This window comes from Eptesicus fuscus, chromosome 5, assembly GCF_027574615.1.
Source record: "Eptesicus fuscus isolate TK198812 chromosome 5, DD_ASM_mEF_20220401, whole genome shotgun sequence".
In the NCBI taxonomy this organism is placed as follows: domain Eukaryota; kingdom Metazoa; phylum Chordata; class Mammalia; order Chiroptera; family Vespertilionidae; genus Eptesicus; species Eptesicus fuscus.
This window is the reverse complement of record NC_072477.1, coordinates 88873414-88887415: the sequence shown is the minus strand read 5'-3', so window position 1 is coordinate 88887415 and position 14002 is coordinate 88873414. Positions and strand designations below refer to the sequence as shown.

The 14002-nt window shown below is 39.3% G+C and overlaps 1 protein-coding gene across 2 annotated transcripts in view; it reads left to right on the top strand.

The window, feature by feature from the left end:
- The window catches only part of RALGAPA1 (Ral GTPase activating protein catalytic subunit alpha 1), a 273811-nt gene that overhangs the window by 197536 nt on the left and 62273 nt on the right, over window positions 1–14002 (top strand). For both annotated transcript variants that reach the window (XM_054716552.1, XM_054716551.1), the window contains exons 35-36: window positions 5268–5391; window positions 12728–12883. In XM_054716552.1, the coding sequence (XP_054572527.1) occupies window positions 5268–5391; window positions 12728–12883 (280 nt within the window). The remainder of the gene's footprint in view (window positions 1–5267; window positions 5392–12727; window positions 12884–14002) is intronic.

The window sequence follows — 14002 nt, the reverse complement described above, 5'->3', positions numbered from 1 at the left end:
CCCTTGCCGCCCGCCTCGCCTTCTCCTCCAGCCCGCCCGCGTTTCCCTTCGCCCCCGGCCCCGCCTCTGTTCCTCCCTTGCCGCCCGCCTCGCCTTCTCCTCCAGCCCGCCCGCGTTTCCCTTCGCCCCCGGCCCCGCCTCCGCCCCGCCCTCGTCGCCGGCCCCGCCTTCTCCTCCGGCCCGCCCGCGTTTCCCTTCGCCCCCGGCCCCGCCTCCGCTCCGCCCTTGCCTCCCGCCTCACCTTCTCCTCCGGCCCGCCTGCGTTTCCCTTCTGCCCCGGCCCCGCCTCCGCCCCGCCCTTGTCACCGGCCCCGCCTTCTCCTCCAGCCCGCCCGCGTTTCCCTTCACCCCCAGCCCCGCCTCCGCCCCGCCCTTGTCACCGGCCCCGCCTTCTCCTCCAGCCCGCCCGCATTTCCCTTCACCCCCGGCCCCGCCTCCGCCCCGCCCTTGTCACCGGCCCCGCCTTCTCCTCCAGCCCGCCCGCGTTTCCCTTCTGCCCCGGCCCCGCCTCCGCTCCGCCCTCGCCGCCGGCCCCGCCTTCTCCTCCCGCCCGCCCGCGTTTCCCTTCGCCCCCGGCCCCGCCTCCGCCCCGCTCTCGTCGCCGGCCCCGCCTTCTCCTCCGGCCTGCCCGCGTTTCCCTTCGCCCCCGGCCCCGCCTCCGCTCCGCCCTTGCCTCCCGCCTCACCTTCTCCTCCAGCCCGCCTGCGTTTCCCTTCTGCCCCGGCCCCGCCTCCGCCCCGCCCTTGCCGCCGGCCCCGCCTTCTCCTCCAGCCCGCCCGCGTTTCCCTTCACCCCCGGCCCCGCCTCCGCCCCGCCCTTGTCACCGGCCCCGCCTTCTCCTCCAGCCCGCCCGCGTTTCCCTTCTGCCCCGGTCCCGCCTCCGCTCCGCCCTTGCCGCCGGCCCCGCCTTCTCCTCCAGCCCGCCTTCGTTTCCCTTCGCCTACGGCCCTGACTTCGCTCCTCCCTTCTCCTCCCCCCGCCCCCCTGGCTTGCTTGCTTCTTCGAAGCTTTACTCCCCTTTGCAGCTCTTGGCTTCTTTCAACACTGTCTTGATATGCAAATTAGCCGCCATCTTTGTTGGGGCAATTTGCATACTCGTCCTGATTGGTTGGTGGGCGTGGCTTGGCTGGTGGGCGTGGCTTAGGTGTAGCGAAGGTGCGGTCAATTTGCATATTTGTCTATTATTAGATTAGATATCTATTCTTACGGCAGTACCACAGTGCATTGATTGCAGTAGGTTTGTATCAAGTTTTAACATTAGGAATTATGAGTCCTCTCTTGGTTTTCTTTTTTAAGATTGTTTTGGCTATTCTGAATCTTTTGAATTTTCCTGTGAATTTTAGGATCAGCTTGCCAATTTGTACAAAAAAAAAAAGACACCTTGGATTTTGATGGGGGTTGCATTAGGATTGTGGATCAATTTGGGGAGTTTTCTAGTCCATGAATGTGGGATTTCTTTTAAGATCTTTAATTTCCTTTGGCAGTGTTTTATAGTTTTCAGAATATAGCAGGTCCTTGAATAATATTTAACTATGTTTCTTTTATTTTTTTGAAAATATATGTTTTTATTGATTTCAGAGAGGAAAGAAGAGGGAGAGAGAGAGAGAGAGAAACATCAATGATGAGAGAGAATCATTGATTGGCTGCCTTCTACATGCTCCCTACTGGGGATCGAGCCCACAATCTGGGTGTGTGCCCTTGACCAGAATCGAACCCAGGACCCTTCTATCCACTGAGTCAAACCAGCTAGAGCTAACTATGTTTCATTATATCATTGATAAGGAGGAAAAAATCTATTCTTTGTGGAGTTTTCACATTCTCCCCATGTCTGAGTGGGTTTTTTCTAGGTACTCCATTTTCCTCCCACATTCCAAAGATGTGCACATTAGATTAATTGGCACATCTAAATTGTCCCAGTATGAGTGAGTGTTGGTGGGGGTCTGAGTGCTCCCTGTGATGGAATGGCATTTTGTCCAGGATTGCTTCCTGTCTTGCACCCTGAGCTACTTGGGTAAACTCCAGCCACCCGCAACTCTGAACTGGAATAAGCAGGCTGAAAAATAATTATCTTCTTTTTTATCAGTTTTTCTTAAGTGTGTGTATAGCTCGTTTACTTTAATGTTTATTAGAAGTCTTTATTTAGGAGTTTGGTGATAGTTTTGTGACTAGAAATATGTAGCAGGAGCTTAACTTTTTTTTTAATGTTTTTATTGACTTTTAGAGAGAGGAAGGGAGCAATCCTGGGTGTCTAGTGTATAGAAATATAATTGATTTTTCTATATACATATTGTATCCTGAATGCTTGCTGAACTCATTTATTGAAAGCTCTAATAGCTTTTTGGTATATTCCTTAGGATTTTCTGTGTACAAAATCATCTCATCTGCAAGTAGAGGTAATTTTACCTCTTCCTTTTCAATCAAATTACTAATTCAATCTCTTTACTTGTTATTGATCTATTCAGGCACTCTATTTCTTCTATGTTGGTTTTAGTAATTTGTGTTTATCTAGGAATTTGTCCATTTAATCTGATTTAGCTAATTTGTTGGCATACAGTTGTTGGTAGTATCCATATATATAAAAGGCTAATATGCTAAGTGTCCCTCCCACCATCCGACTGGTCACTATGATGTGCACTGACCAACAGAGGGCAGGAGCTGCCGAGCTGCAGTGACTTGGCAGCAGCAGTTCCTTGAAACCAGAGAGGAGGGAGCCAATTCCTCACGGGGCCACACGATTCCACCTTCGGCTGTGGGTTATGTTGTTGCTGGGGCACTGTCGCTCTGTATCTAGTTTACTGTACACTTGCATTTGTGTTCCACACCCTGTACAACAGCAACTTTGCAGAGTGTCCTCTCGCACTCTGGGACCCCTTGGGGGATGTTGGAGAGCCAGTTTCGGCCAATACCCACAGGCCAGGCCAAGGGACCCCACCTGCCAGAGGGACCCTGCTCACTCTGCAGGCACCAGGGAGGGACCAAGGAAGGTTGGCTCTAGGCCATGTACGGCCTGTCTCGCCTAGTCCCACCCACGGGCCACCTTCTAATTAATTTTCTTTCAATGTGCACGAATCCATGCACCAGGTCACTAGTTCCCTTATACTTCTGTAAGGTATTTATTTCTGTAAGCTATGTAGTGATATCTCTTCTTTTGTTCCTGATTTTTAGTAATTTGAGTTTCTCTTTTTTCCTTGCTTATCTACTGGTAGATTGTCATTTTTTTTTTTTATCATGTCAACCAAGTTTTGGCTTCCTTGATTTTTCTCTTATTATTTTTCTGTTCTATTTCATTTATTTCCATGCTAGCCTTTATTATTTTCTTTCTGTTTGCTTTGAGTTTAGTTGGTTTTCTTTTTCTAGTTTTTTAAGGTGGAAGATTTAGTTATTGATGTGAGATATTTTCCTCTTTTTAATATAGGCATTTACATCTGTAAGTTTCCCAATGAGCTCTGCTTTACCTGCATGCTATCAGTTTTGGTATATTATGCTTTCATTTTCATTCATCTCTAATATTTTCTAATTCCCCTTCAGATTTATTTTTTGACCCATCAGTTATTTGGGAGTACTTTGTTTCATTTCCACATATATGTAAATTTCCCAAATTTTCTTCTTTTACTGATATCTAATTTCATTCCATTGTGATTAGAAAATACACTTTGCATAATTTCAGGTCTTTCAAATTTATTGAGGCTTGTTTTATGGTTTACTATGTAGTCTATCTTGAAAGATGTTCCATGTATGCTTGAGAAGAATGTGTTTTCTGTTACTGTTGGATAGTGTTCTGTAGTTGTCTGTTAGGTCTAGTTGGTTTATACTGTTACTCACATCTTCTAATTCCTTGTTGATATTCTCTTAGGTTTTTTTGCACATTATTGAAAGTGGGGTATTGATGTCTCCTACACTGTAGAAGTGTCTTCTGCCTTCAATTCTGTCTTCTTTCATTTTATGTACTTTGAAGCTCTGTTGGTAGGTGCATATATGTTTTTAATTTTCATATCTTCCTGTTAGATTAACCTTTTAACAGTATGAAATGTCTCTTTATCTCTAATAATGTTTTTTGTTTTCAAGTCTGATACTAGTGTAGCCACTTCAGCTCTCTTGGTTACTCTTTGCATGGTATCTTTTTCCATTTCTTTTGCTTTCAACTTTATCTGTGTCTTTGAATCAAAAGTGTGTTGGTGGGCCCTGGCTGGTTTGGCTCAATGGATAGAGCGTCAGCCTGTGGACTGAAGGGTCCTGGGTTTGATTCTGGTCAAGGGCACATACCTACAAGCACATACCGGTAGTGGGTGTGCAGGAGGCAGCCGATCAGTGATTCTCTCTCATCATTGATGTTTCTATTTCTCCTTCTCCCTTCCTCTCTGAAGTCAATAAATATATATATATTTTTTAAAATAATAAAAGTGTGATAGTGGTGGTGGTTTGTTTGATTATTTGTTTATTTTCTAGTGAGTTGGCTGAACTAATGTTGCAAACTCTATTCCCCAGGCCCAGGGTGTGCCTCTGATCTCCATGCTCATTTTTTTTGCAATTTTTTTTTTTTAGCCTTGCTACCAAGGGTTCTCCCTGGGTTGACCTAATCTACTTATTAATAAAAGTTTGTGCTTTATTTCCTTTAACCAGTTAGATTTTTATTGTTTACTGTGGATGTGGCTTGGAGGCAGCTATTATGTTCAGAGTGTTTTTTTGCCGCATGTTCACCCAGAGACTAGTAGCTTGGAGGTTCGCTCTCTGATTGCTCCGAAGAGGGTATAGCCTTGGGCTTGCACAGTCTTCCAGACTGCCAAGGATGACAGTTTTATAATATTTGTGTACACATTTCTTCTGGATGATAAGTACTTTTGAAGAAATGAATCATTTCTCACACATCTCTATTCTACAATATTATTTCTAAACCACAATTCCTTTAACTCTGCGATTCAGCCACATTGTACAACAGGCAACTCTTAAGATGCTTCATGCACTCAGACCTGGGCTTTTCTGATATAATTCCTCTTCTTCATTTGTCAAATCTTACTTTCACTCAACTCAATATTACCTTCTTCAAGTTTCTCCAGTCAGAAGTAATCATACCTTTCTTCAGTTCCAATGGCAATTTTGTAATTTTTATAATTTTTTCACTTATAATTACTTATCTCCCTCTTCAGATTATAAGATTTAATGCATTTTCATCTTTTTATTGCCACATACTTTGTACACAGAACATAATTATTGGATAATGAACCAATACATTAATGTTTAAATGAATGGTATAATCTTTTGTTTTATAGCCGAGAGACACACAAGATCGCTGTATTTTATGTTGCTGAAGGACAAGAAGATAAACATTCCATTCTCACTAATACAGGAGGGAGTCAAGCATATGAAGATTTTGTAGCTGGTCTTGGTTGGGAGGTACTGTTGTTAAATTATACCAAATATTTTATTTCTATTTGGAAGCAGTAGTGGGTTTTTTTCTATCTTATTTTATAGAAGAAGCATTATATTAGGAGACTCAATAACTATACAGTGGGTTTGTTATTGTTTCTATCCTATATCTGCAAAGACAGCAGCAGTTGGGACCTTGAACAGAAATTGTTGACTACTTTATGAGACAATATATTGTCAGAGAGTATGAAACGCATAGGTTTAGCAATCTGGATTTTCTTCACAGCTACGAATACTAGACTATTAGTCTTCAAACTAAGATATAAATACCCTTGGAACTAAACCAAGGCTTTCTAGGGGGCACATCAGCATGTTTCGTTTTAAGGAGATTAGTTTTCAGATAGATTCTCAACTTTACTAAAGTTAATGCCTGAGAACCCTTTTGTAGTCTCTTTCCTCTCCTTTTCTATTCTTTGTTTTTGTAAAAGAAAGGCTTACCACTCAACCACCCAAGTCCTGCATTGCCCCAGAAGGTTTAGAACCAAAAAAAGACAGTTCATTCAAGAGGTCATGTTACTGAGAGAGTCTCTAAAAGCAAAGCAAGAAATATGGAAAGGTATTGCACTTTAGGTCATCCTGGCAACCAACTCACATCAAGTTTTCTATGTCAAATCTATCTTAGAATTGTAAATCAGAAGTGAGATATTTACCACTGAAACTTATATTAATACTAGAAGCCCAGTGCACGAAGATTCATGCTAGAATGGGCTTTCCTTTCCCTTGCTGCCCAGCACCGCCTTTCCACTCTGGCCCAGCACCTTTCCACTCAGGCCCCAGAGCCGCCTCTTTCCGCTCCAGGAGCCGCCTCTTTCCACTCCAGCCCCGCCTTCCCACGCTGCCCAGAGGCCCTGAGAGACCGGGGGTGGGGCAGAAAGCCTGCGTCCCAGACCCGTCACTCAGCGCCTGTGTATGCAAATTTCACCGTCATCTTTGTTGAGTTAATTTGCATATCACTCCTGATTGGCTGGTGGCGTAGTGGAGGTATGGTCAATTTACATGTTGGTCTATTATTAGGTAAGATGTTTATTTTAATTGAAAAATGAAGTGTCAGATATGTTCTGACATGAAAGTGAATTTGATGTGGCTGATTGGTATGTTATTAAGTTAGTAGCAGACATTTTATATATATTCAGCAAAATCTATAGCTCTAAGATTTTGATGAAAATATGTTTAAAGCACATATATGTAACATACAGTATACTAGAAATTATCTCTTTACATAATTAAACTTATGATGAAAGTTTTTATTGTAGTTGTCAATTTAATATATAGTTTCTCAAAATTCTTATAGAGAATACATAAGTAAAATTGTTGAAGGCCAGTGCATTAGACTGTAAGCTACTGGAAGGCAGATACTTTTGCCCTATTTTGTTTTCTTTTTAAATTCCAGTTCTTGCACAGTGTCTAATACATAAGTCTTTATCATTCAGTTTATATTTTATGGCTGATCTAACCTGCTATTTCACCCTAAGTAAGTTATTTGAGCTCTCTGGGTTTGTTTGCTTATTTGTCAAAGGTAATATACTTTTTTACCCAACAGATGTGATGTGAAGTCCAGCTGAGATTATGTATGTGGAAAGTATAAAGAAACACTGTAAATAGATTTTCTGTTTAAAAAATACAAAGCAGAAAAGTATTGGTAATAAGTATTAGTAAAAGCAAGGAACATATGAAAAAGAACAAATTAGTACACAGCAATGCTAATCAAACAATGTAGTACTTGCATCAAAGATAGACATATCTATCAATGAAATACAATTTAGATTCCAGAAATAAACCCACACATCTATGGTCAACTGATTTTCAACAAGAGTGCCAAGACTATCTAGTGGAGAAAGAATACTCTTTTTAACAAATAATGCTGGAACAACTGGAGAGCCATATGCAAAAGAATGAAGTTGGATTCTTACCTCTCACACTGTATATAAAAATTAACTCAAATGGATCAAAGACCTGAATGTAAGAGCTAAAACTATAAGAGTCTTAGAAGACTGGTTTCAGTTGTTGAATCTAAGTGGTAGATGTAGGAGTGTTCTTTCAACCTTGCTGTATGTTTGAAAAATCTAATAATAAAAAAGAGAAAGAAAAAAAAAACTCTTAGGACTGGCCAGTGTGCTCACTGGTTGAGCTTCAGGAGAAGCTCAGGAGATCACATGCCCGGATTCTGGGCTCAGTCCCCAGTAGGAGGCATTGATTCTCTCTCATCATTGATGTTTCCCTCTCTCTCTCCCTCTCCCTTTCTCTCTGAAATCAATAAAAATATATATTTTTTAAAAACTCTTACAAGACAAAAATGGGTAAATCTTCATGACTTTGGATTTGACAAGGGATTCTTATTTTTTTCAGCTTTATTGAAGTGTAATTTATAAATAACGGGAATTTTTAGATATGACACTAAAAACATGAGCAGCAAAGGGAAAACAATAAATTGGACTTCATTAAAATTTAAACTTTTGTGCTTCAAAGAGCATTATCAACAAAGTGAAAAGACAACCCACAGAATTGGCAAATATAATTGCAAATCACTTCTAAAATTTATAAAGAACTTACATAAATTAATAATTAGAAGACAACCCAATTTAAAAAGTCGCCAAAGGACCTGAAATAAACATTTTTCCTAAGAAAATAAACAACTGGTAAGTACATGAAAAAAATGCCTGTTATTATTATCTATCAGAAAAATGCAAATCAAAACCACAGTGAGATACCACTCACTAGGATAACTAGAATCAAATAGACAGCAGTAATAATAACTGTAGGCTAGATTTGGAGCAATCTGAACCCTAAACAAAGTATGGCATGTCCATATGACAATATTATTCAGCCATGTAAAGGAATGAATTACTGACATTTGAAAATATTCAGGCTTCAATCAGAAATTGTACAAAGAACCAAGAAAGTCTCAAACTGAATGAGAAGACAATAGATGCCAATGCCTAGAGGACAAAGATTTTGTTTATTTGTTTTTTGTTTAGTTAATCCTCACCAAGGATATTTTTCCCATTGCTTTTCAGAGGGTGGAAGTAAGGGAGGGAGGGAGGGAGGGAGGGAGGGAGGGAGGAAGAGAGACAGACAGATATTGACTGGTTGCCTCCCATACATGCTCCAATCAGGGGCAGGTAATGACCCCGTCACCCAGGTGTACATGTCCTTGAACAGGAATCGAACCAGCAACCCTTTGGTGCACGGGTCAATGCTCTAACCACTCAGAACGCCAGTCAGGATAAGATGACAAAGATTTTAAAGCGGCATAATGGAAATGCTTCAACAAGCAATTGGGAACACAGTTGAAACAAATGAAAAATATGAAGTCTTAGCAAAGAAATAGAAGATACAAAGAAGAACTAAATGGAAATTTTAGAACTGAAAATACAATAACAAATTTAAAGCTTAATAGATGGGCCCAGCAACAACCAGGTAGAGATTGGTGTGCAGAACAAAGAATCAGTAAACTGGAAGATAGAATTGTAAAAAAAAACTCATCTGAAAGCAGAAAAAGAATAAAAAGGAGAAAGAGGTTCGGTCTGAAAATCAATTGAAGAAATAATGTTAAAAACTTCTCAAATTTGGCAAGAGAAATAAAGGTAGTAAAACTGCAGATCGAAGAAGCTGGGTGAAACCCATACAGGAAATCAAAAGAAATCTGTACTAAGATACATCATAATTAAACTTAAGAAAGCTAGAGCCAAAAAAAAATCTCAACGGTGTACAGAGAAAAAGTGGACCTTATTTATAATGGGAAAACAATTAGAATATTAGTGAAATTTTTATCAGAAACTATGGGGACTAGGGGAAATGACAATGTTTTTCAAGGGGCGGGGGGGGGGAGAAACTGTCAACCCAGAATTTTATAGCTAGCAAAGGAATGAAGTAAAAGATTCTCAGATTAAGGACAATTTACAGAATTTGTTGCCAGCAGACCTACCCTAAAAGAATCACTACAAGGTTCTGTTAACAGAAAGGAAATGATAAAAGGAATCTTGGAACATCAGGAAGAAAGAGCATGGCAAAAAAAAATACGGGTAAATATACCACCCATGTTTGATGGTCGGTGCAAAAATTATTTCACTATCTGATGTCTTTCTAAATGTAGTGACATGAAAATATTCATGACAATTATGTTACAACTAGAGGCCCAGTGCATGAAATTCATGCATGGGGCGGAAGGGGGTGTCCCTCAGCCGTCCTGCACCCTCTCGCAATCCGGGACCGCTGGCTCCTAACCACTGGCTCCTAACCACTCTGCCTGCCTGCCTGATTGCCCCTAACTGCTCACCTGCCTGCCTAATCACCCCTAGCCACCTCTGCCTCCGCTCCCACCACCACGGCTTAGTTCAGAAGGACATCCAGAATGACGTTTGGAAGATTGTTTAGCTGTCCGGTCTAATTAGCATATTACGCTTTTATTATTATAGAACAGGGAAAGTAAAGGGCCATAAAGTGATGTAGGGTTTCTATATTTCACTCAGACTGGTGAATGACAACATCATTGGTATTATCTATCTACTAGAGGCCTGGTGCACAGATTCGTGCATCAGTGGGGTCCTTCGGCCTGGCCTGTGCCCTCTCCCAATCCGGGACCCCTCAGGGGATGTCAGAGAGCTGGTTTCGGCCCGATCCCCACAGGCCAGGCCGAGGGACCCCACCGGTGCACAAATCTGTGCACCAGGCCTCTAGTCCTATATAATAAAACCCTAATATGCAAATCGACCAAATGTCAGAACAACCAGTCCTATGATGCGCACTGACCACCAGGGTCAGATGCTCAATGCAGGACTGATGAATCTCAGAGGGAAGGAAGGAGGGGGGAGGGCGGGAAGAGATTAACCAAAGATCTTATATGCATACTAGAGGCCTGGTGCATGAAATTCAAGCACGGGGGTGAAGGGTGTCCCCTCAGCCAGGCCTTCATCCTCTCGCAATCCAGTCACTCCACCAAGAACACATAACAGTCCTATATGTTCAGTAAACAGCAGAACTGCAAAATATACGAAGCAAAACTGATAGAACTAAAAGAAGAAATAAACTAATCCACAATTATAGATGGAAACTTCACCACTCTCTCAACAACTAAGAGAAGAACCAGACAAAAAATCAGCAAGCAAGTATGTGGAAGAACTCAACATCATCATCAGGAGGGAGTAATTGCATTTATACAGCACTCTGTCTGACAACAACAGAATACATATTCTTTTCAAGTTCCCAAAATAGACCATATGTTGGACCATAAGACAAACTTCAAATTTAAAAGCAGTGAAATCATACAATGGGATCACACTGGAAATCATTAACTGAAAAATCTCCAAACACTTGGGAGGGTTGCATACTCTGTAATTTCCAGAGTATTTTCTTAAAATGACATTCTTAAAATGACAATTTTAGTAGTGAAGAACAGATTAGTTACATAACATTCTTAAAATGACAATTTTAGTAGTGAAGAACAGATTAGTTATTGCCAGAGATTAAGGAGGCAGTGGGGTGGGAGTGAATCATGTAACAGGGCAACATGAGGGATCCTCTCATGATGAAAATGTTCTGTCTTTTAACTTTATCAGTGTCAGTATCCTGGTTGTAATATAGTTTTTCACTGGAGGAATCAGGGTAAATGGTACATGGGATTTCTTTTTATTATTTTTTAAAACTTCATGTGAATTTTCAATGATTTCCAGATAAAAAGGTTATTTAAAAAGAATAGAGATCAGCAAGTGTTATCGAAGTGTTTACAGCAAGGGAACATTAAACAGACTTTCTCCTTTACATAATCAGATAATTGACTTGAAAATAACTTTGTCACTAAAAAAAAAAATCTACACTAAGATACTCTTTTTACCTATCAAATTATCAAAGATCATAAAGTTTGATAATTTGAGGTGGTGTGAGGGAAACAGGTACTCTCATTCACTATTGGTGCCATGTATGAAAAGCAATTTGGCTAGTGGGTTTCAAAATTAAAAGTGCACATGCCCTTTGACTTACAGTTCCATTTTGGAGTATTTGTCCTACAGATCTACTTGCACAAATGCAACATGACGTGTTCAGTGTTATTCACTGCAGCATTGACTGTAATGGCAAAAGATTGAAAACAACTTAAATATCCTTCAAGTAGGGGACTAGTTAAATTATTGTTCATCAAGAAAATGAACTGTGAAGCCATGAAAACAAAACAAAAAATGAGGAAGCTCTTTACTTACTAATAAGGAGTATTTTTCAAGGTATTTTAAGTGCAAAGAAAGCAAAGTGCAGAACATTGTATATAAGTGCTATGTGTATGTAAAAACCCACATACATAAAAGAATTTAATTGTATATACAGAGAACATTTTTGGAAGGATACTTAAGAAATTGCTTTCTGGGAGAGCTGAGTAGCCAGAGATGAGATATGGAAGGTATATCTTTTGAATTGTTAATTATATGAATGTATTACTGAACCAATCTCATATAGTAATGGTATAAAAATTAGTCATATGTTCACCCATTAGTAGCTGATATTGATGGTTAAAAGACATGTCTCTTCACATAGTACAGAGATTTTATTTTTACAATTCTCTACTTTATCCGATATCCAGATTTATTATTTTAAAACATATGTATAAGTGGTTCTCTGAATGGAGAAATTTAAGCAGTGTTTAAAAATTTTTCCCATTATTTCTTTAATTTTCTATAATGAACTTAAGTTGCTGATTTCCATGCATCACACAGATCCAGGGAATATAAGTCAATGCAATGGCCCTGATATTAGCCTTTATTGTATCTAGAATCAGAAAAAAAGGTATTTAAAAATCTTTGCACAGATTGATTCCTAGTTCGATGCATTTGAAGTATGCTTAAGTTCTGCATTTTGATATTCTTGTTTGGGGCTAATGATACATACTAATAATTAGGAAGGCAGTTTTGAAGAGTAAATATGATACACCTAATTAATAATTTTATCAAAGTGGCATTACTGTTTTAACTTTTCCCGAAATCATTTCCAGTCTTGATTTTTGCTACTTGATTTTTACTCTCTGGCCTTGGTGTCCCCCACAGCCTTTCCAATTTACCATTAACACCTAGTAGCCTAACTAAAGATTCATAGTACACAGCTGTTCATTTCTTTTCTAATTAACTCCTATTAATTAGGGATCTTCAAATACTTAAGAAAAAATACTGAAGTGAACAGAGCAGCTCTCACTGGTAATTCTGGGTCAAGCATTAGTTGATCTCCTTCCCCTTGTTTTTACAAGTGAAAAATTTGCTCTTTTTCAACTGAGTTTTTTTTTAATTTTGTTTAGTTGATTAATATTGTGTCTCTTCATTGCTTCTAGGTAAATCTTACAAACCATTGTGGTTTCATGGGAGGACTACAAAAAAACAAAAGCACTGGATTGACCACACCATATTTTGCTACCTCTACAATGGAAGTAATTTTTCATGTATCAACAAGAATGCCTTCTGAGTCTGATGACTCTTTGACCAAAAAAGTAAGTGTTAAAATCCTGGTATTTACAAAAATTATTATATAAATTATATAAGTAATCTAATTGATCAAACACTAATTCTGAGTACTCACCTAATACTGTCTTCAGAAACAGTATTGTTATAGAACAAACTCTGTTTTCTTTAATGATATGATTGATTGTCTTAACTAAAGATTTGCCTTCAAGAAAATGGAGATCTGACAAATTGAAAAACTTGTGTATACAAAGTTGTGAAATTATATTTCAAATCCCTTTGTATGGATAGATATGTTTTTATTGATTGAGGGAGAGGGGGGAAAAGTAAATTATTACAAAAGCACTTAAAATATAACATTCTTTATTATAACTTTTAATTAAAATTAATATAGCAGATAAAATAAGCCTTAATTTAAATAAGTTTCACAAGAGAGATAGTGGAGTAGTTTCGATGGCCCACACCTTCTAAAACCTATGACACCATTTTACTGTAGCTGGCACCATTATTCAAAAATCATTTTAACGACCACAGGGATACCTCAGAGTACAGTTGTGTGTATTTGGTTTTGTTAGGAAGAAATACTTTAAAATTAAAATCTTGTCCAACATTTCTTCTCTTTGCCTTCTTCACTTCCTCCATCTTTTCTTCCTCCTCCATTTATTCAAAACTACTGTTGTATGTAACCAACTTAATATCATAGGTCATTTTTACTTGATATTTTGTTGCTTGATATCAAAGCTCTGTACACTTCATTAATAAGCTGTGAAAACAGTGCTCTTATCACACTATTGAAAAGGAACTTCAGAACTCTTCTTAAATATTGATAAGATTGATTTAATATCCTTGATGCATTTTTTTTATATTTTAGAATGTTGTTGGAAAATGATTACTAAATGAGTAATGGTTAGTAAAAGTAATATAGGGATGCTAATTAGATTTAAATGATTAATAAAGGTGGAGATGATTGATAAATGTAGGAAAACATGTTCAATAGAGGTTTGCTATAGAATTTCTTGGCATGTAGTTTTTAGAAGTACAAAATGAGCCATGATGGACACAGACAAGAGTGTGGTGGGCTTGGGAGGAGGTGTGTGCGGGAGGGATGGGAGTACATCTGTAATACTTTCAACAATAAAAATAAATTT